At 44.5% G+C, this 21,663-nt stretch overlaps 1 protein-coding gene across 4 annotated transcripts in view; it reads left to right on the forward strand.

Moving 5' to 3' along the window:
• LOC146999627 (actin-related protein 3B-like) overlaps positions 1-21,663 on the forward strand; it is a 49,977-nt gene that overhangs the window by 26,446 nt on the left and 1,868 nt on the right. For 2 of the 4 annotated variants that reach the window (XM_085834484.1, XM_085834482.1), the window contains one exon: positions 21,200-21,325. The exons of the other annotated variants lie outside the window; for them this stretch is intronic. In XM_085834484.1, the coding sequence (XP_085690610.1) occupies positions 21,200-21,325 (126 nt within the window). The remainder of the gene's footprint in view (positions 1-21,199; positions 21,326-21,663) is intronic. 4 annotated transcript variants of the gene reach the window in all.

Below are 21,663 nucleotides of genomic sequence, written 5' to 3' on the forward strand. Positions count from 1 at the left end.
GATTCAGCTTCATGACCTCACATTACACTATGCACACACAGGCATCTACATTTTAAACAGAGAAAGGTGCTTAGTGAAAATGTATTAACTACTACTGTGTTCCATACTAGGTACTACATACCTTTTAAAGAATGGGGTAAATTCCCATGGAAAAGTCTTTGGTGGGAAAACAGCTATTGTCATCCAACTCATATGAGTATAGTGCAAGGGGTTTAATAGTTACTTGCATTTCCTTATTCTTATATATATATATCTTTTATTTACAGGATTTTGCTGTGCAGTCTAGGTTGACTCTAAACTTGTAGTCATTTGCCTTAATGCTCTGTTTGTTGGATTATTTGTATAGCATTTCCGGGCTTTCATTAATCTTGTACTGAGAGTCACTATACAGTCACACACATACTTCCAGATTGAATTTTGTGTCTCGTTGCTTTCCAGGTCCTGTTGCTGTTGAGAAGCAACCTTGAGCTTCTTCCAGCTGAACAGATTATTCTTGAAAGCACATTACTAATTGTAGGCCTTAATCAATTAACAAATATCTGTGATGCATTGAGTGTGTATATGTTAGAGAACTGAATCAAACAGTTGCCTATGGCCACTCCCTGTAGGCATGCTGTTTCTGTCTGCATATCACAGTCAAACAGAGACGAGCCCTTGAAATACCAGTCCCTGTCCCAAAGCCCATCCATACAGCTCTGAGTTAGTGAGGTTTCTGCATGTAGGGGGTCTAGAGTATACCGTGTCTTTGAACTTGTATGTATTTGGGAGGATCATGTTAACTGCTAAATGGCAAGGTTGGCTTTTGAACCAGTTTCCTGTATCTTTGATAAGTTTAGGCCTTCCCTACTGAGTCACTCAGCCTATCGCTGAAGAGATAGTGAGAAAAAACCTTGCCTTCTTCTCCCTAGGAGAACCACTCCTCCACTGTGGGCTGTAGAGGCTTTAGCTTGCCTGGCCATCCAGTTTGTGACAGTAACTAGTGTACATGACCTTCGTTTGTGTGTATAAGAAGTTAATAGATATACAGGAGTTGTCTCAGGGTTTCTATTGCTGTGATAAACACTATGACCAGAAACAACCGGAGGGATGAACAGTGTTTGGCTTCTGTGTCCCAATCACAACCCATCATGTAGGAATGCCAGGGTATGTGCTCAAGGCAGGAATCTTCAGCCAGGAGTTGGTGCAGAGGCCATAGAGGGATGTTCCCTACTGGCTTGCTCCCCGTGGCTTACACAGCCTGTTTTCTTATAGCATCCAGGTTCACTAGCCTAGGGATGGCTCCACCCCCCAGAGACCTGGACCTTCGCATATCAAGGAAATGTATCACAGACTTAACCACAGGCCAATTTGGTGGGTGGGTGGGGGGAGCATTTTTTAACAGGTTCTCTCTTTGGGTAGGCTGCTGGGTGGGTAGGGTGGCAGGGGGCAGGGTGCCAGGTCGGTATGGGGCTGCTAGTTGCTATTGTAGCATCGGAAGTGATAGAATTCAAGTCCCACTGAGCTGGGAAGGCTGAGGACAGTGGGGTTGGCCACACTATGTGTTGTTTTTAATGAAGCTTGAGCATTCTACTCTGGAGAGAGAGGAGAGTCAAAAGAGGCTGCCCCTCCTCTGTCTCCTGAGACATTCATTGCTGTAACTAGATTCTGACAGGAAATGGACCTTGGGGGTTCTTGTCTTTCTTAGGGCAGCAGCCATTGTGGCGCCTCAGTGAGTTTGACATTGTCTTGGGTTCTTTCAGGAAGCTGCCACTCCCTCCTTGGGCAGCCCTCGGGTCACTCTTCTTGCTCTGGCAGTATTTGGTGGGCATCTCAGCTTCTACTACTACCACTAAGAAAGGGACTGCTTCCCGAAGCCAGGGTGTGATGAGAAAGTGGAATATTGAGAATTATGGATGCCCACTTGAAAAATATCCTGTGGCCTCAGTTTCACAGTGGCTAAATGTACAGACATATAGGTGTTTGAGTGTCTAAAGAAATTAGGTTAGAAGACACAATCTGTAGCACACACGGGTGTCTTTCTGTGCATAGCCCAACACCTGCTGTCTGTAGGGGGTGCCTCTTGTTTTCATTTTTGTTCTGAGGCCCTCTCTTCTTCATTCTTGCCAGTGACCTAGGCCCCTTTCACAGTGGGGCAGCAATCAGTGGATCAGAACGATTGGACAACATGGTCTAGGCCCAGGGAAACTCAGATTAGACAGGGGGAATAACACATTTGGTGGACCTTGATGGATTCCTGGATTGTAAAACGCCCTCTCCTAGGAGTGCGGATGTTATGTTCCTGATGTCATCCTCCTGTGTGCTTTCCCTCCAGTCTCACAGCTTTATCCAGACAGTGGAGAACTGATGGACGGAGTTTGCAGCAAGCTCCATGATATCCTGTTCAGCCCTAGAAGGTTATCTTTCTTCTTGTTTGGAGCCTTCTCCTTTCTTGAGTAATCCAGACTTGTGGGGCCAAGGCTGTTCTATTTTGCTCATTCAGCCTTGGTGATTTTCAGGGGGTTTCTTATGACCGAGTGGGTAAGAGGTGGCTCGCTTTAGACTGTGGAGTGACCCAAGACTTTGTTGGCCATCGAGCCAACATCTTGTCCAGGTTCTCAGGCAAGAAGAAAAACAACCAGTAAGAATAAAAGATGGCTCTGAAGATTTGGACTGTTCGCTTAGCTTTATGGGGGTGTGGTTGACATAAAAACAGTGTGTGTTTGTGGTGTGGACAGGTTGATTTGGTGTATGCATCCACTGCAGAAACCATGTTAAGCTGACTAATTCATTCACTCACCACCTCATAGCTTGCTATGAGTGTGCATGTGTTGAGAAGCCTAAGAGCCACTGACAGCAAATTCCATGTACAGTAGACTTCACTATCAGACAGCAGCTTGTGTCCTGTTCCACATATCCTCACATAGCTGGGCCGGGGTTAGGGAGGAGGCATATTAAATGCATATTAAAAACATTTCTAGAGTTTGGCTAAGTTGACAGCTACTGTCAGCAGCTAGTCCATTCTTGGATTATCTGGTGTTTAGTATTTTGTCTGTTCTGCATGAAGGTGGACCAGTTATAATTGCTTTATCATGTAATTGGGTGTCTTTTTCTCTAGTGTGTGTGTTGTCTTGAGTGCTTACTGATACTAGCTGTATTGTTAAATTTAAGGAGATTTAATATGTATGTGGTGGTGTGCTTGTCTTTAGGAACTGATCAAAAAGCAGAAAATACTGAAATAATTAATAGGAACCACTGCAAGCTAAATGGCATTAAACGAACCATGCAGTTATGGTAACTGAAGGATGAGCAGCTTGCTTTTAATTAGAGGGATCAAGGCTTTGGGAAGGCACCTTCCAAGCCAGTCAGAGCTGGCCTCTCAGCAGGTGTGGGAGAGGCCTGCCTGGTATAGATTCCTGAGCACAGAGGCAGGGATCTAGGGGTGCATAAGGAATTCACCCTTCCTGAAGCCTGGGTGCAGCAGGGCCGGAAGGAGGTGGCAGTATGAGACATCTGTCATCCTGCTTTGGCACTAGGTCGGAAGGTGGGAAAATATCCTACTTGTTCTATTGTCAAGAAGATGTGATTGCATCTTGATGTGCTCGAAGTTGGCTTTTTCTATAACTAGTGGCTTGAATTGGGTCTAGTATAGTAATTATCTTAGTGCTTGTAAGTCAGAACAGCAGGATGCAGGGTGAACAAGCTGTGTATATTATCTATTGATGTTGAGTAGGTCTGATATCTTCAATAGATGAAACAGAAAATTAGAAAACATATCTACTAGTGGTGTTTTATCTTTGTCTCTCCTTTCTCTCCCTTCAGTACTAGGGATAGAATGCAGGTCATTGTAGGCAAGCACTCTGCTAGTGAGCTACATCTCAACCCAGCATCCTTTACAAATGTCCCTTTCCAGTGAAACCAAATGCAAGTTCAAGATGCAAGCAGACGGAAGGCAGTGGTTTAGATTTGGACAGGGTCACGGGTTTAACAGTTACAGAACGTTTAAACCTACCCACAACATTTAAATGTGCTTCCTGCTAATTTACTCCAAAACACTAAGATTTCTTTCCATCTTAGTGGGAAAGGAAGCCTGGTGTGAACAACTAGTCATGGCTGAATTCAGGTTTTTTTTTTAATTTTTAATATTTTTATTTCATATTTTCCTCAATTACATTTCCAATGCTATCCCAAACGTCCCCCATAGCGCCCCCCACTTCCCTACCCACCCATTCCCATTCTTTTGGCCCTGGCATTCCCCTATATTGGGGCATATAAAGTTTGCAAGTCCAATGGGCCTCTCTTTCCATTGATGGCCGACTAGGTCATCTTTCGATACATATGCAGCTAGAGACAAGAGCTCCGGGGTTCTGGTTAGTACATCATGTTGTTCCAACAATAGGGTTGCAGATCCCTTTAGCTCCTTGGGTACTTTCTCTAGCTTCTCCATTGGGAGCCCTGTGATACATCCAATAGCTGACTGTGAACATCCACTCCTGTGTTTGCTAGGCCCCGGCATCGTCTCACAAGAGACAGTTATATTTGGGTCCTTTCAGCAAAATCTTGCTAGTGTATGCAATGGTGTCAGCGTTTAGAAGCTGATTATGTGATGGATCCCTGGATACGGCAGTCTCTAAATGGTCCATCCTTTCATCACAGCTACGAACTTTGTCTCTGTAACTCCTTCCCTGGGTGTTTTGTTCCCAATTCTAAGAAGGTGCACAGTGTCCACACTTTGGTCTTCATTCTTCTTGAGTTTCATGCGTTTAGCAAATTGTATCTTATATCTTGGGTATCCTAAGATTTGGGCTAATATCCACTTATCAGTGAATACATATTGTGTGAGTTCTTTTGTGATTGTGTTACTTCACTCAAGATGATGCCCTCCAGGTCCATCCATTTGGCTAGGAATTTCATAAATTCATTCTTTTTAATAGCTGAGTAGTACTCCATTGTGTAAATGTATCATAATTTCTGTATCCATTCCTCTGTTGAGGGACATCTGGGTTCTTTCCAGCTTCTGGCTATTATAAATAGGGCTGCTATGAACATAGTGGAGCATGTGTCCTTTTTACCGGTTGGGACATCTTCTGGATATATGCCCAGGAGAGGTATTGCTGGATCCTCCGGTAGTACTATGTCCAATTTTCTGAGGAACCGCCAGACTGATTTCCAGAGTGGTTGTACAAGCTTGCAATCCCACCAACAATGGAGGAGTGTTCCTCTTTCTCCACATCCTCGCCAGCATCTGCTGTCACCTGAATTTTTGATCTTAGCCATTCTGACTGGTGTGAGGTGGAATCTCAGGGTTGTTTTGATTTGCATTTCCCTGATGATTAAGGATGTTGAACATTTTTTCAGGTGCTTCTCTGCCATTCGGTATTCCTCAGGTGAGAATTCTTTGTTCAGTTCTGAGCCCCATTTTTTAATGGGGTTATTTGACTTTCTGGAGTCCACCTTTTGAGTTCTTTATATATATTGGATATTAGTCCCTTATCTGATTTAGGATAGGTGAAGATCCTTTCCCAATCTGTTGGTGGTTTTTTTGTCTTATTGATGGTGTCTTTAGCCTTGCAGAAGCTTTGTAGTTTCATGAGGTCCCACTTGTCAATTCTCGATCTTACAGCACAAGCCATTACTGTTCTATTCAGGAATTTTTCCCCTGTGCCCATATCTTCAAGGCTTTTCCCCACTTTCTCCTCTATAAATTTCAGTGTCTCTGGTTTTATGTGAAGTTCCTTGATCCACTTAGACTTGACCTTAGTACAAGGAGATAGGAATGGATCGATTCGCATTCTTCTACATGTTAACAACCAGTTGTGCCAGCACCATTTGTTGAAAATGCTGTCTTTCTTCCACTGGATGTTTTTAGCTCCCTTGTCGAAGATCAAGTGACCGTAGGTGTGTGGGTTCATTTCTGGGTCTTCAATTCTATTCCATTGGTCTATTTGTCTGTCACTATACCAGTACCATGCAGTTTTTATCACAATTGCTCTGTAGTAGAGCTTTAGGTCCGGCATGGTGATTCCACCAGAGGTTCTTTTATCCTTGAGAAGAGTTTTTGCTATCCTAGGTTTTTTGTTATTCCAGATGAATTTGCAGATTGCACTTTCTAATTCGTTGAAGAATTGATTTGGAATTTTGATGGGGATTGCATTGAATCTGTAGATTGCTTTTGGCAAGATAGTCATTTTTACAATGTTGATCCTGCCAATCCATGAGCATGGGAGATCTTTCCATCTTCTGAGATCTTCTATAATTTCTTTCTTCAGAGACTTGAAGTTTTTATTATACAGATCTTTCACTTCCTTAGTTAGAGTCACGCCAAGATATTTTATATTATTTGTGACTATTGAGAAGGGTGTTGTTTCCCTAATTTCTTTCTCAGCCTGTTTATTCTTTGTGTAGAGAAAGGCCATTGATTTGTTTGAGTTAATTTTATATCCAGCTACTTCACCAAAGCTGTTTATCAGGCTTAGGAGTTCTCTGGTGGAATTTTTAGGGTCACTTATATATACTATCATATCATCTGCAAAGAGTGATATTTTGACTTCATCTTTTCCAATTTGTATCCCTTTGATCTCCTTTTGTTGTCGAATTGCTCTGGCTAGGACTTCAAGTACAATGTTGAATAGGTATGGAGAAAGTGGACAGCCTTGTCTAGTCCCTGATTTTAGAGGGATTGCTTCAAGCTTCTCACCATTTACTTTGATGTTGGCTACTGGTTTGCTGTAGATTGCTTTTATCATGTTTAGGTATGGGCCTTGAATTCCTGATCTTTCCAAGACTTTTATCATGAATGGGTGTTGGATCTTGTCAAATGCTTTTTCCGCATCTAAGGAGATGACCATGTGGTTTTTGTCTTTGAGTTTGTTTATATACTGGATTACGTTGATGGATTTCCGTATATTGAACCATCCCTGCATCCCTGGGATGAAACCTACTTGGTCAGGATGGATGATTGTTTTGATGTGTTCTTGGATTCGGTTAGCAAGAACTTTATTGAGGATTTTTGCATCAATATTCATAAGGGATATTGGTCTGAAGTTTTCTATCTTTGTTGGGTCTTTTTGTGGTTTAGGTATCAGAGTAATTGTGGCTTCATAGAATGAGTTGGGTAGAGTACCTTCTGTTTCTATTTTGTGGAATAGTTTGTGAAGAACTGGGATTAGATCTTCTTTGAAGGTCTGATAGAACTCTGCACTAAACCCATCTGGTCCTGGGCTTTTTTTAGTTGGGAGACTATTAATGACTGCTTCTATTTCTTTGGGGGATATAGGGCTGTTTAGATCATTAACCTGATCTTGATTCAACTTTGGTACCTGGTATCTGTCTAGGAACTTCTCCATTTCATCCAGGTTCTCCAGTTTTGTTGAGTATAGCCTTTGGTAGAAGGATCTGATGGTGTTTTGGATGTCTTCAGGATCTGTTGTTATGTCTCCTTTTTCATTTCTGATTTTGTTAATTAGGATGCTTTCCCTGTGCCCTCTAGTGAGTCTGGCTAAGGGTTTATCTATCTTGTTGATTTTCTCAAAGAACCAGCTCCTTGATTGGTTGATTCTTTGAATAGTTCTTCTTGTTTCCACTTGGTTGATTTCGCCCCTGAGTTTGATTATTTCCTGCCGTCTACTCCTCTTGGGTGAATTTGCTTCCTTTTGTTCTAGTGCTTTTAGGTATGTTGTCAAGCTGCTAATGTGTGCTCTCTCTAGTTTCCTTTTGGAGGCACTCAGAGCTATGAGTTTTCCTCTTAGAAATGCTTTCATTGTGTCCCATAAGTTTGGGTATGTTGTGGCTTCATTTTCATTGAACTCTAAAAAGTCCTTAATTTCTTTCTTTATTCCTTCCTTGACCAAGGTATCATTGAGAAGAGTGTTGTTCAGTTTCCACGTGAAGGTTGGCTTTTGATTATTTATTTTGTTATTGAAGATCAGCCTTAGTCCATGGTGATCTGATAGGATGCATGGGACAATTTCAATATTTTTGTATCTGTTGAGGCCTGTTTTATGACCAATTATGTGGTCAATTTTGGAGAAGGTACCATGAGGTGCTGAGAAGAAGGTATATCCTTTTGTTTTAGGATAGAATGTTCTGTAGATATCTGCCAGATCCATTTGATTCATAATTTCTCTTAGTTTCTCTGTGTCCCTGTTTAGTTTCTGTTTCCATGATCTGTCCATTGGTGAAAGTGGTGTGTTGAAGTCTCCCACTATTATTGTATGAGGTGCAATGTGTGCTTTGAGATTTACTAAAGTTTCTTTAATGAATGTGGCTGCCTTTGTATTTGGAGCATAGATATTCAGGATTGATAGTTCCTCTTGGAGGATTTTACCTTTGATGAGTATGAAGTGTCCCTCCCTGTCTTTTTTAATGACTTTGGGTTGGAAGTCAATCTTATCAGATATTAGAATGGCTACTCCAGCTTGTTTCTTCATACCATTTGCTTGGAAAATTGTTTTCCAGCCTTTCATTCTGAGGTAGTGTCTATCTTTTTCTCTGAGATGAGTTTCCTGTAAGCAGCAAAATGTTGGGTCTTGTTTGTGTAGCCAGTTTGTTAGTCTATGTCTTTTTATCGGGGAGTTGAGTCCATTGATATTAAGAGATATTAAGGAAAAGTAATTGTTGTTTCCTGTTATTTTTGTTGTTAAAGTTGGCATTCTCTTCTTGTGGCTGTCTTCTTTTAGGTTTGTTGAGGGATTACCTTCTTGTAGTTTCTAGGGCGTGGTTCCTGTCCTTGTATTGGTTTTTTTCTGTTATTATCCTTTGAAGGGCTGGATTCGTGGAGAGATAATGTGTGAATTTGGTTTTGTCGTGGAATACTTTGGTTTCTCCATCTATGTTAATTGAGAGTTTGGCTGGGTATAGTAGCCTGGGCTGGAATTTGTGTTCTTTTAGTGTCTGTATAACATCCGTCCAGGATCTTCTGGCTTTCATAGTCTCTGGTGAGAAATCTGGTGTAATTCTGATAGGCTTGCCTTTATATGTTACTTGGCCTTTTTCTCTTACTGCTTTTAGTATTCTATCTTTATTTAGAGCATTTGTTGTTCTGATTATTATGTGTCGGGAGGTATTTCTTTTCTGGTCCAGTCTATTTGGAGTTCTGTAGGCTTCTTGTATGTTCATGGGCATCTCTTTCTTTAGACTTGGGAAGTTTTCTTCTATAATTTTGTTGAAGATGTTTGCTGGTCCTTTGAGTTGAAAATCTTCATTCTCATCCACTCCTATTATCCGTAGGTTTGGTCTTCTCATTGTGTCCTGTATTTCTTGGATGTTTTGAGTTAGGATCTTTTTGCATTTTACATTTTCCTTGATTGTTGTGCTGATGTTCTCTATGGAATCTTCTGCACCTGAGATTCTCTCTTCCATCTCTTGTATTCTGTTGCTGATGCTGGTATCTATGGTTCCAGATTTCTTTCCTAGGGTTTCTATCTCCAGTGTTGCCTCATTTTGGGTTTTCTTTATTGTGTCTACTTCCCTTTTTAGGTCTAGTATGGTTTTGTTCATTTCCATCATCTGTTTGGATGTGTTTTCCTGTTTTTCATTAAGGACTTCTACGTGTTTGATTAGGTTATCCTGTTTTTCTTTAAGGATTTGAAACTCTTTAGCTGTGTTCTCCTGCAATTCTTTAAGGGATTTTTGTGCTTCCTCTTTAATGTCTTCTACCTGTTTACCAGTGTTCCTTTGTATTTCTTTAAGTGTGTTATTAAAGTCCTTCTTGAAGTCCTCTACCATCATCAGGAGATATGCTTTTAGATCCGTGTCTTGCTTTTCCGGTGTGTTGGGGTGCCCTGGACTGGGCGAAGTGGGAGTGCTGGGTTCTGATGATGGTGAGTGGTCTTGGTTTCTGTTAGTAAGATTATTACGTTTACCTTTCGCCATCTGGTAATCTCTGGGGTTAGTTGTTATCGTTGTCACTGTTTAAAGATTGGAGCAGAAGCTGTGTTCCACTCACCAGCAGTCTCAAAATCCTGCGTCGGGGTTCGTGGGTAGCTGGCAGTACTCCGGTGCTGGTCCAGCCGGAAGAGGCCTGTGGTCCTACTCAGGCCGGTTTTCTGCTTCCCTAACTAATGCAGTCTCAGGTCCCGCCAGCAATTGGATTGGAGCAGAAGCTGTGTTCCACTCTCCAGAAGTCTTAAGATCCTGTGGCGGGGGTCGTGGGTAGCTGGCGGGTGTCAGCCGACCCTGCGCTCTAGCTACCCTGGTGCTGATCCGGCCGGATGAGGCCTGTGGCCCTACTCTCGAATTCAGGTATTTTAATGCAGGGGTAGGATGATAAGTGATAAGTTCTCTCACGATGCCCCGCCGGGGTGTCTGCTGGCTGCTCGCTAGGCTCAGCACAGGCGCTCAGGAAGCAGGGATTCAGTGGCATCTAGTGAGGTGAGCATAATGACGGATGGGCACCCGGTTTGAGCCCAGTTTGGTGCTTCAGGGGCTTCCTGGAGCTAATGCTCCCCATGGGGTTGTACCACAGTGGATGTGGCTGCAGTTCTGGCATCCAGGGCAGTGCCAGTTCTGGCCAAATGTGGCTGCTGCATCCTTCAAATGTGGTTGCAACAAGAAGGCATATAAAATTTTGTTTAATTTAAATTGATACAGATATAAATAGAAATATTGGACTAAGGGCTACACTGTGGGACAGCTCAGACTGGTGTCCCCCAGGCTGGTGTGATCTGCTCAGAACAGGGAACACAAAGATGGGAACTAAAATGTAATCTTTGCAAGGTGGTGACACACACCTTTAATCCTGGCTCTCAGTAAGGAGAGGCCAGCAGATCTCTGAGTTCCAGGTCAGTCTGGTCTACAGAGTAGGTTCTGAGACAGCCAGGGCTACAAAGAGAAATTGCCTTGGAAAACAAAAACAAAAACAAAAACGAGAGCTGGCTTGCTAGTTAAGAACATGTATTACACAGGATCCAGCACCCACACTGGGTACTCATAACAGTGTGTACCCCAGATCCAGGGTTCCAATGCCCTCTTTTGCCCTCTGCAGGCACCAGTACATATGTGTAACATGCACATACAGAAATGTGCACATGCATACACATAACTAAAAAAGTAAAATAAATCTTTAAGGAGAAGAGTGTTTGCAGAGCCAGGAGCAGAGTGTGCTGTGGGTGGGAAGGGACTCAGCATCCCTGGGCCTGATATTTATATACACAGTAGTGATTGAGAAGCCTGAGGCTTGCCCAAAGCCAGATCACGTGGGACCTGAAGGAGACGGGTGTGCCACTGTGTGCTGGCTGGGATTCTCAGGGAAGACATGGCCTTGCACAGAGGTAGAGATTGAGTTTGTCCCGAGGGCCACTGAGGACTTTGGAAGGATACGCAGTGACTCCAGTGGAGAAAAATGACTGTGTCATCACCTGCATCAGTGTGTCACCTCTGTTAGCTACACCTGGGTTCCTGTGTGCTTCAGTCACAAGGTGTGATAGTGTGACAGTTCAACACACACAATCACCCTCAAAGTCAAGTCTCAGAGCACTGGAAGACAACTGTCCCTGGCCTGCCTGGTCACTGTCCCCACAGGATCAGAGGCCAAAGGAATGCAAATGAAGGAAAAAGAAGTCATGTAAGTGATTCCTGCAGATTCCTGCAGCCCCTAAAGCCAGCCTGAACATTTGCTTGGATTTCAAAAGGGGCATGGTTGGGTGTCTCACAGTTAGGGGTTTTCTCAAATGTGCACTTTTAGTTGTCAGCTGAGCCTGTAGCTGCTGTGACATCTAAACTGCAAGAGAGGAGAGGCAGCCTGTCTTGAAGCGTGCTTCTTTTTTCCTGGCCTGTGCTGGTTTGCAAGCGTCCTCCTTTTCTCCTGTGTTGTGGGGAGATTGGACCTAGGGCCTTGTATATGCTAGGCAAGTTTGGTAGTGCCGCTGAGCTGCGTTCCAGTCCCTTCACATTGTTTTTGAGACAAGCGAAGCTGCTAAAGGTGGCCTCAGACTTGCTCTTTGGCTCAGGCAGGTCTTGAGCTTTCAATCCTTTTCCCTCAGATTCCAGAGTAGCTTGGATTACAGTCCTGCAAGACCAGGTCTTGCCTGAGTGGTTAACACTGTACCTGCAGTTACACATGATGGCGCACAGGTGGCGCCATGTGTCTGTCAAACTGAATTCAAAGTCAAGTGTGAGCTGAGCTGCACTGAAGTTCCAGGAGCAGGAAGTATGGTTGCTTTTGATGTTGTGATACTTTTTTGAACAGGTATTGGAAATGAGACTTAGTGCTTGCACTTGGCCAGCCGCTTACCCCCGAGCCATACCCCCAGTCCATATTATATATTGACAATGAACTTGCTGGTGGTAAAGCTTTTTATTTTAAATCTTTCTGACTTATACTTCAGAAGGGTGACAGGTTGTGTGTATCTAATGTTGTGTCATGGCATTTTCTACCAGCAGAAAGAGGGCACACTTTGCAAAGGTAACTTAAAATGGAGACTTTTGGTAGGGAGGTAATTTTAGAAGGGCTCTTGAAAAAAATATCTAGACAAGACAGTGGGTTTCATGAACACTTGACACCCTCACACTGTGCAAAGGGACACAGCAGATGCATCCCGAGCCACTTGGGGAGCGGGGAAGCAGAGGGAGGGGGTGGCCAAAGCATTAGGATGTAAAAATGGACGTCTTCATAAGAAGTTTAGACTCTGTAGGTGGGCAAAGGCCTTATCTCTAATTAAACTGCACATTCAATTTGGTAAACTTCAGGTGTGCCAGAAATGTGTGTAAGAAAGCAGATGTCGCTTGTATCCCTGATTGTCAGTTATTGATCATCAGTTATTGATCATCAGTTATCGATTATCAGTTATTGCTCAGCTTTTCTTGCGGCTCTGAGTTAGAAGAAGGAGGATGGATGTGTCCCATCATGGTTCTATCTGTGTCCTGAGTGTTCACTCAGCAGTGTTGTAAAAACGCCCTTAATAGAGCAAACTCTCCAGAAACATCATCCTTCATGAAGTTGGTTCAGTGCTGACCCTTCCCTGTGTTTGAGTACTTGGTGTTTTTCTGAACTTACATCCCGTTTTTTCTTTACTTTGTTATGTTTTAGGGCATATGCTAGCCTGAGGCTGGCTCTAGGGGCCGCCTCTCCTTCAGATATTTTGGAGTTGGGTGGTTCTACTTTGAGAACCTGCTGACTGGAGAAGGTCTGATCCCTACCTGACTAAGATGATTTCTGACCTCTCCAGGCCTGTGACTACATTTAGATTTTCAATGGCAGTGTTAAGTGGTTTGCAGAGTTCCTGGGTATCCAGCAGGATCTGATGGAGTGAGCTGATTGTTATTGAGAGATGCTTGCTTTCTGTCGGGCTTCCTGCAGAGAGACACACTGAGCTCTGCTCCTGCTGAGAGCTTCTGAGGAAGCTGTATCTCTCTGTCTTCATGGTCAGGAGCAGCTGCTCCAGAGCAGACAGCTGTGTAGCAGCCAAGTCACTTGTGGGCAGCATGAGGCCCGGGTCCCTAGTTTCTTGGCCTTTCTTCCTTGGAGGAGACTCACATAGGGATGTTGTGATGTCAGAGGTTAGTCAGCTGACGTAACTGCAGAGTGCCTGTAAAGGCACACAGCAGCATTTGGCACTTAGCAAATATGTGCAGGGCTAGGTAGTTTAGTTTCTAAGTAAGCATATGTTTTCCTGTTCTCCCAAGCTCTGAGTTATGCAGGTCTACAGCACTGAGATCTTACAGCACTGCAGAATACTAGGGTATTCTGGTGATCATTTACTTCATTCCCTAGTGGATTATTATTATTTTTTAATTAAGAAATCCATTGCAAAGACATGACAAGTAATTGTAAAATTGAGCTGGTCTTGGACTGGAGGGGAAAAAGATGTAAAAGTTATTAAAAGGCAAAGAAACAAGATATTGAAGGAGCAGTATTTATGAATGCAGCTTTGAAGATGGCCACTGCAATGTGGGACAGTTTTAGTGTGCACACACCTAAAATGTTTAGGAGGAAGCATGATGCTCTCAGGTGGTTAGACAAAGTGTGAGGATAGGAGGGATGGTGACTGACCTAGTGTCCTTGGAAGAGCCACCTGTGTTACAGGAAGGGACCGTGACCGACTCAGTGTCTTTTGACCAACATAGTGTCTTGTTGCGGCCCGCCCGCGGTCCACAACACGAACGGTTCACTGAGAATGGCAGTTCCCTGCAAAGAGAGGTAACTAGATAGGGCGGAAGAAACAATGGAGTCAAGACAACATTCGGATCAAGACTCAATTTAATATTTCCAGACACTCAGTTTATAAAGGAAGGGGGAGGGAACCCAATTTCCCGCCAAGTAACTCAGGGTCCAGTAGCAGGACGAACACGTGTGTGCCTCCAGGCAGCAAGGTCAGGTTCCAGCAGTGGGCGTGGCAGGACGAATGAGCCGGTAGCTCCACCCTAGAGCAGGCAGGTTCCAGGCTGGGGGGAAGGGAGACCACATTTCCCCCCATTAGATAACAAAACAAAAATAAAAAAGGGGTGGCCTGTGGCAGAAAAATTATCTATGTTCAATAGTTCTGCCTGAGTTCCTAGGGCTAAAGAAAAAACCTATTTCCGTGGGATTCCCTAACTATTCTAATGGTAAACTGTATCTGGCTGAGACTGTCTTAAAAGCACTGACTGACTAGCAGCCTACTGGGCTGTAGGCTCTGACTTTATAATGCTAATTAGTGCTGAATAAGTAGCTACCTGTTTGCCTTTTAAGTAGGGCGTTGGAACCCTGGCTGAGTTTAGCTAAACAATTTTAGAATAACACTGAACTGATAATTATCCACAATTTTGGGTGACAGGCAGGGGGCCAGGGAGAAGGGGTTAAGACTGGCTGGCTCCTAGTACAAGGCCAATTGGCTTTTTTATTTTTTTTGGGTGGGAGGCAGTGAAGGGCCTGCTCTTACAACAGCAAGGTCTCCAATCTCTCTCCCCCCTATTAATTAAGTTTAAATAGGCAATGCTTAACAGAGGTGATCAAATGATTTTCTCATCCGTAGATGAGTGGGCCTTTAACCTTGACTTGGGTGGACATTAACCTGATTCCTCCCGTGAGTATTGTAACAACTCACATCTGTGGCTCTTGGTATCTTTTGGGGAGGGGAGGCAGAGCCGTAAGTATTTTGGTTTTTAGCTGGAGTCAGATACCAACCTCTTTCAAATCAGGTGTGTCGCACAGGGAACTCAGAAACGGTCAAACTGGACCTTCCCTCCGCAGTGATCTCCTGCGCCAAGCGGTACCCATACCGTATTCATATGATTATGAATCAGTATCGCAATTCTGAGTTATTGCGAGGCCTCTATGTGAGACTTGTCAACCTCAGATTTAGCAAGGCCTAGACAAGAATTATGTCAGTATTAACACCATTAATTTTGGTTAAACTAGGAGCTGAAAGTCTTTCCTCCTCATCCCTGTTATTCCCAGTAGCCTGAGGAACTAAGGACACCTTGCAGTAACAGCAAGGGTGAAAAGCCAGAGGCCAGTTAAGGGACTAAGCCTATATCTATCAAAATAAGAACTAATCTTTGTAAATATATATGAAATTTCTACTTCCCTAGCTCTCCTGGTAAATCTAAATCTTATCTTAGACTGAAAAGCCACATGCTGGGATGTCCCTGGAAGGGAGATTAGCAGAACCACCTGTTTGCTCTTAGGGGCGGGGCGGAGAACCGGAGAATGTAGATTGACCTGCTTGAGAGAAGGAAGAATACTAAACAATTAGAGTGTAGTAATGTAAATTTTCTGTTTGGAGAAGTCAAGGTACTTTATTTAGATGCAAATTGTAAAGCTAAAGTTAATCTCCGGCCTTTTGTAGGGGAATTGGCTCAGAGGAAACAATGTTTTTTGAGAGCTTCCACTCCCAGCTCAAGAGGAATTTTAATCTTTAGAATGATACTTACGAGGAGAGACAGAATCTGTGTTTACCTGACGAATTAATCTCTCTGGTAGCCACCGTGCTTCATCTTCATCTCGTGAAAAAACACAAACCGAGCCTCTTCCCCAGATTAGGACTGGATCTGGACCCTTCCATTTATTAGTCAGGGCGTCCTTCCATTTTACCAATGCATAAGAATTAGAAGTAACTGGGTGCCAGTGGCGTTCCGCTGCAGACTGACCTTTAATGTCAGTTTGCAAAAAGTTTAGGACAAATAAGGTAAAGGCAAGGTGAGCCTTTGGTGACCTTGTTCTTAGGACAATTACTTCTAAAATGATCCAAACTTCCACAATTAAAGCATGCATTATTTTCTCGTTTCCTCGAGAACATTGCTTGCGCGTGGGTTCCCTGCGAGAACTCGCAGGAAGGCCCGATGTCTGCGCAAAGACGGACATATCCCGCCAAATCTGTCTGTCCCTTATGCGGTTGAATTGCAGCTCGGCAAGCTGCGTTAGCATTCTCATAAGCCAGCTGCATAACAAAGGGACTACCTGTGTCTGGACTTCCAAGGATTCTACTAGCGAAGATCAACAGCCTGTCCACAAAGTCCTGATATGGTTCATCAGAACCCTGCCGAATGCTAGCTAAACTTCCACTAGTATCTCCTTTAACTGGCAACTTTCCCCAAGCACGGCGTGCGGCTGTCGCAACTTGCACGTACACTGCAACAGGAAAATCAATCTGATTTGTCTGTCCCTCATATGGACCCTCTCCTAAAAGCATGTTGCTATCCCAGTCTGGGTTACCAGCGTGAGCATTAGAAGCAGCAGTTTTCTTACTGGCGTCTCGCCATTCAGAATCCCAAAGCAAGAAATCTCCTCCTGACAGGGTAGCCTTGGACAGAGTCTTCCAATCTGAGGGGGTTAAGTTTGACTCCGCCACTGTGTCCAGTAATGCTTGAGTGAATGGGGCTGAAGGACCATATTGCACAACAGCTGCCTTTAACTCTTTTAACAACTTGAAATCCAAGATCTGGTAATGTCTGGTCCTAGCATCTTGCTGATCAACTGCCTCGACCACAGGAAAGGCCAGCGTATTAGACGAATTCTGTCCTTTCCCACGAGTCTGACTAACAACTCTTTCTAGCGGCACCTGGTGAACTACAGAAGAGTTACTCTTCTCCGCTTCTGAGATCTTTTTTAGTTCCCGAAGTTCATTAGTCAGCCTCTGAAGCTTAATTTCAAATTCTAACTCAATTAGCCGTGTGTCCCTATGCGTAGCACCTCCCGAAGTGGTGACTGTGGGTGGAGCGGGAGATTCGCAAGAGGACCAATTCTCATTAGGGTAATGGGCCATTCCTCTATCTGAGTGATTTTTGTTAAAATTCAGTCCATCATCAGAGTTTCCACAATTATCAATTTTTGAGTTAAGAAGATCTTTTCCTGAGGAGGCCTTCTCTGATAGGCACTCCTCCTGAGATACCACAAGCTCCGCCTGAGGGCAATTTAGCCCTGGGGAAGTTGCATTTTTTATAGCATCATTTACAAGCGCCCAGAGACCTAGGGTAAAATTATCTGTCTGAGCGATATTCAGGGCCTCACCAACTTTCTCCCAGGTTCCACAATCTATCGTTTCTTCTTCTTTGAACCATGGACAACAGCTATCTATCTTATCTAAAAGATTTCTTACTAATTGTACTTCAAGCCTTACTCCTTTTTCCTTAAGCAACTCCTGAAAACTAAACACAATTGCCTGATCCATGATTTTGAACCCTTCTTTCTTCCACCTAAGCAGTTTTCTAAAAAAAACTGCGGCACACCGCCTGTCTCCGTATCTAGTTCCGATTTACGAACTGCTGACCCCAAGCAGAACCAGTGTTGGGTCAGCACTGCTTCAAACTTGTTCGTATCCTACTGCATCCTCAGCAACATTTTACAAAACTGAAATTTTTTAGGCTAGCGCTAGCATGTGTACCTGTCCGTTGCTCCGATGCTCCTCCGATACGACGATTCTTTCCTTTCTTGTGGAGCTCCACACAGCAGTCGTTTCTCTTAGCATCTCTCTGCCATTCTTCAGGTCCCAGTTCTGGCGCCAACTGTTGCGGCCCGCCCGCGGTCCACAACACGAACCGTTCACTGAGAATGGCAGTTCCCTGCAAAGAGAGGTAACTAGATAGGGTGGAAGAAACAATGGAGTCAAGACAACATTCGGATCAAGACTCAATTTAATATTTCCAGACACTCAGTTTATAAAGGAAGGGGGAGGGAACCCAATTTCCCGCCAAGTAACTCAGGGTCCAGTAGCAGGACGAACACGTGTGTGCCTCCAGGCAGCAAGGTCAGGTTCCAGCAGTGGGCGTGGCAGGACGAATGAGCCGGTAGCTCCACCCTAGAGCAGGCAGGTTCCAGGCTGGGGGGAAGGGAGACCACAGTGTCTTTCACTAGCTTGGTGAAGATGAACTATTGAGATGGTTACCAGACCATATGCGGGTCCCCAGCCCCAATAGTGATCCTTTATGAAGAAGGTAGAATCACTATTAATATCAGCTATTGCACCAAGATCTTCTATGTGAACTGAATTGCATTTTAAGTCCCATTCTGTGTTTGATCAGTTTTCTGCCTCAACAAACCAGTTCACAAACAAGCCTGTGGGCCTTCCTGATCCAGATGACTGCTCACAGGGTGACTCACTAGGAAGACTCAGGGGGAGTAAGGACAACCAGTGGGTTCTCAAAATGTGGTACTTCTCAGGTGATCCATCACCATTATCACCATACTTCTTGCTGCTTTCAGGGACTTCATTTTCCTAAGCTTCACTCTTGCTGTAATATTGACTCACACATTTACACACGATGCACTTTGTACAACTAAATGCCCTTAGAGACTTCTATGCCTGTGCACTGTGACAGCCAGGGGAGCACTGTGAAAGCCAGGGGAGCATTGTGACAGCCAGGGGAGCAGTGTGACAGCCAGGGGAGCAGTGTGACAGCCAGAGAGTACTGTGTCAGCCAGGGGAGCACTGTGACAACCAGATAGTACTGTGTCAGCCAGGGGAGCACTGTGTCAGCCAGGGGAGCACTGAGATAGCCAGGGGAGCACTGTGACAGCCAGGAGTGCACTGTGTTGGCCAGGGATACAGCCTCTTCCCTTAGCAAGCACTATCACTGGGAAAAGGCACTAAACTCCTAAAGTTGCATTGGGCAGACCATGGGCCACACTGGGAACATTCTCTGGCACAAGAAAGGGCTCATACCTCTAAATCTAAAGATTCTTAAAGGGGCCTATGACTTTGAAAAAGTTTTAAAAATGTAAAAATCACATTTTAAGATATGAACTTCCTGTCATTCTAGAGAAAGACATTTTAGAAACAATATTTGGGACCTACTAACAACATTCATTTCATGTTTTCCAAGAAAATGAACCGTGCTTGCTTTATACATTTAAAAAAGTGAAAGACTGGGTAAAAGGACTTGCTGTATATGTGTGAGTAACCCAGGTTAGGGTGGCAATCTGCATCTATAACCCAGGTTAGGGTGGCAGTCTGTCTGTGATCCTAGTCTCCTAAGATGAGGTAGGAGGCAGATAGGAGACTCCCTGGAAAGTCATGGGGCAGCCATCCTGAGGTATAGAGTGAACAAGAGTGTGGGTTTCTTGTAGGCTTTCCTAAGGCTATGGGTAGGCTATTAGAGCTGAAATTTCTACATAAACTCATGTTAGAGCTGGACTATGTATCAAGGCAGAAGACTAGATCTGAGATGGCTTTACAGGACTCTGCTCTTCTGCCTCTGTCTCTACTGCCTGCTCTACATATCTCACCTCAGCAGCTGTGGTTCTCAGCTTGGCCATCTCTCACTGGCAGCGAGCAGTAATGAGTGGAACAGACCCAGCCTAACCTGGGCTCTCTGGCCTGGATCTGTGTGATTTCGCTTTCCCATAAACTTGTGAGGGATTGGCTGGCTGATGGGGTGCCTGGCATCCAGAAAGGCAGTGTGGGAACTCATGGATCCTTGAAGGATGGTTTTTATTTTCTTTATAGTTTTCTCAAATGATATTTTCTGTCAGAAAGTTAAATGAGGGCAATTTCACTTTCATTGTCCTAAATAATATTCTGTAGCCTGAGAGAATAGAGCTGCCTTTCATTGTAACAGTCAGTCAGTTTCATGATTCTCATCCTGCCTCACCCACCAGACGTCTGGTGTGGTCGCATGATAGAGGCTGGAGCGATCATGGGGCTGTGGGCAGAGGGAGGAGCCATTTGAAAATGTCCCAGGGGATTTGAATATGCTTCCTTTCAGCATTTCGGCTCTGATGGGTTCCAGTAGGAGGGAAGACCCTGTTGGCTATTATATAGAGCCTGTGGATCAGTTAATGTGGATTTTCTGGCTTCTTGGCTCTTGTCAGGGTTCTGCCCAGGGCATGGGGAGCGTGGGCATGAATTGCTATGTGTTTTCAGTTGCTTTCAGTGGAGGAAGTACCAGGGAAATGTTTGGTATTGTGCTGTCACAAAATATATATATATATAATGTACGCCTTTTGGCTAGCGAAAGGTCTCAGGTGACGGATTCAAGGGGGGCAGTTATTAATGCCATGTAGAATCAGACATGTTGGAGACTCTGAGGAGTTCAGACCCTAGTGACAGAGACAGACAGCATGGTAGAGCTCTGAGGAGAGTCAGCCCACAACGCAGGAGTGCCACTCTTAAAGAAAGCAGGAGCCCATCCTAGAGCCCACTTTAGGGGACCACAGCCAGAAATGCAGATTGGGGTCACCCCAGATTCCATGTTCCAATGTGGAAGCATTTTCAGAGTTTTACAGGATGAAGAAAGTTATAGGTCAAAACAAGTTCAAATGCATTGGTGGGCATGTAAGAGAGGCAACTAGAGCAAGATGGGGGAGCCTTTCTGTAGGCCCCAAATGCTATTCGTAGACTGTCTTAACTTTTGGTTTGGCGGAAACTCGGGATCTTCTAGGCTGATAGCTTACTAAGGCTTTTATACATTAGTCAAAGGATGTTTGTTCTGACACAGAGGTGGACAAGGAATGGCAATTCAGGGGCTAAAGCTAGCCTAAGATAGGCAATTTGCTTCTCGAGCTGCAAGTCCCAGCCTCCCCATATCTCTGCAGTTTGTATCCAGTCTTTGCAAACACAGCAAACCTGTGCTTTCTGGCTGGTGGTGTCAGCTGAAGGATTCCAGGGGACTCAGTGCAGGGAAGAGGAGAGGGTGTGGGAGAGTTGCTGCAGGCAGCCCAGCAGCAGTCTGCCTTCAACTCCGACAGGGGGCGCTCATGCTGCACAGTGTGTTACTTACATAAGTCATCCTGCTGTATGCAGAGACTGAACCATCACAGGCACTCAGTCTCACCCAAGGCTGTGCACTGTCCACTTTGGTCTTTCAGAACGTCGTTCTTTCTGGAGGCTCCACAATGTTCAGAGATTTTGGACGTCGTCTGCAGAGAGATTTGAAAAGAGTGGTGGATGCCAGGTTAAAGCTGAGCCAAGAGCTCAGTGGAGGCAGGATAAAGGTAGGAGGCTGTGTGCCAGCCGCTGTGGGGGTAGAGCCAAGCTTCACTGGGGGGTGGGTAGCCGAGGGTTGATGCTGGAATTCATGGGAGGTCGTCCTTAAAACCACCTGGGTCAGTCAGGCATCAATGTGTGTGACCAGGGTGATGCAGAGACAAGATGGGCTTGTGGTGAGGAAATGTTCTCATTAAATGGAAAAAAACTGCTGTGCGTGGGGAGCCAGGCCATGCTCATCCAAGACCACAGCTCTGAGCTGCTGGGTGCTGTCTGGGCTTCTCCCTGAGGTGGGCTTTGGTGGGGAAGAGAACCTACGGCAGTGAAGGTGCCCGGTGCAGTGTTT

Source organism: Mus caroli, unplaced genomic scaffold (genome assembly GCF_978045245.1).
Source record: "Mus caroli unplaced genomic scaffold, Mus_caroli_1 scaffold_274, whole genome shotgun sequence".
Taxonomy (NCBI): domain Eukaryota; kingdom Metazoa; phylum Chordata; class Mammalia; order Rodentia; family Muridae; genus Mus; species Mus caroli.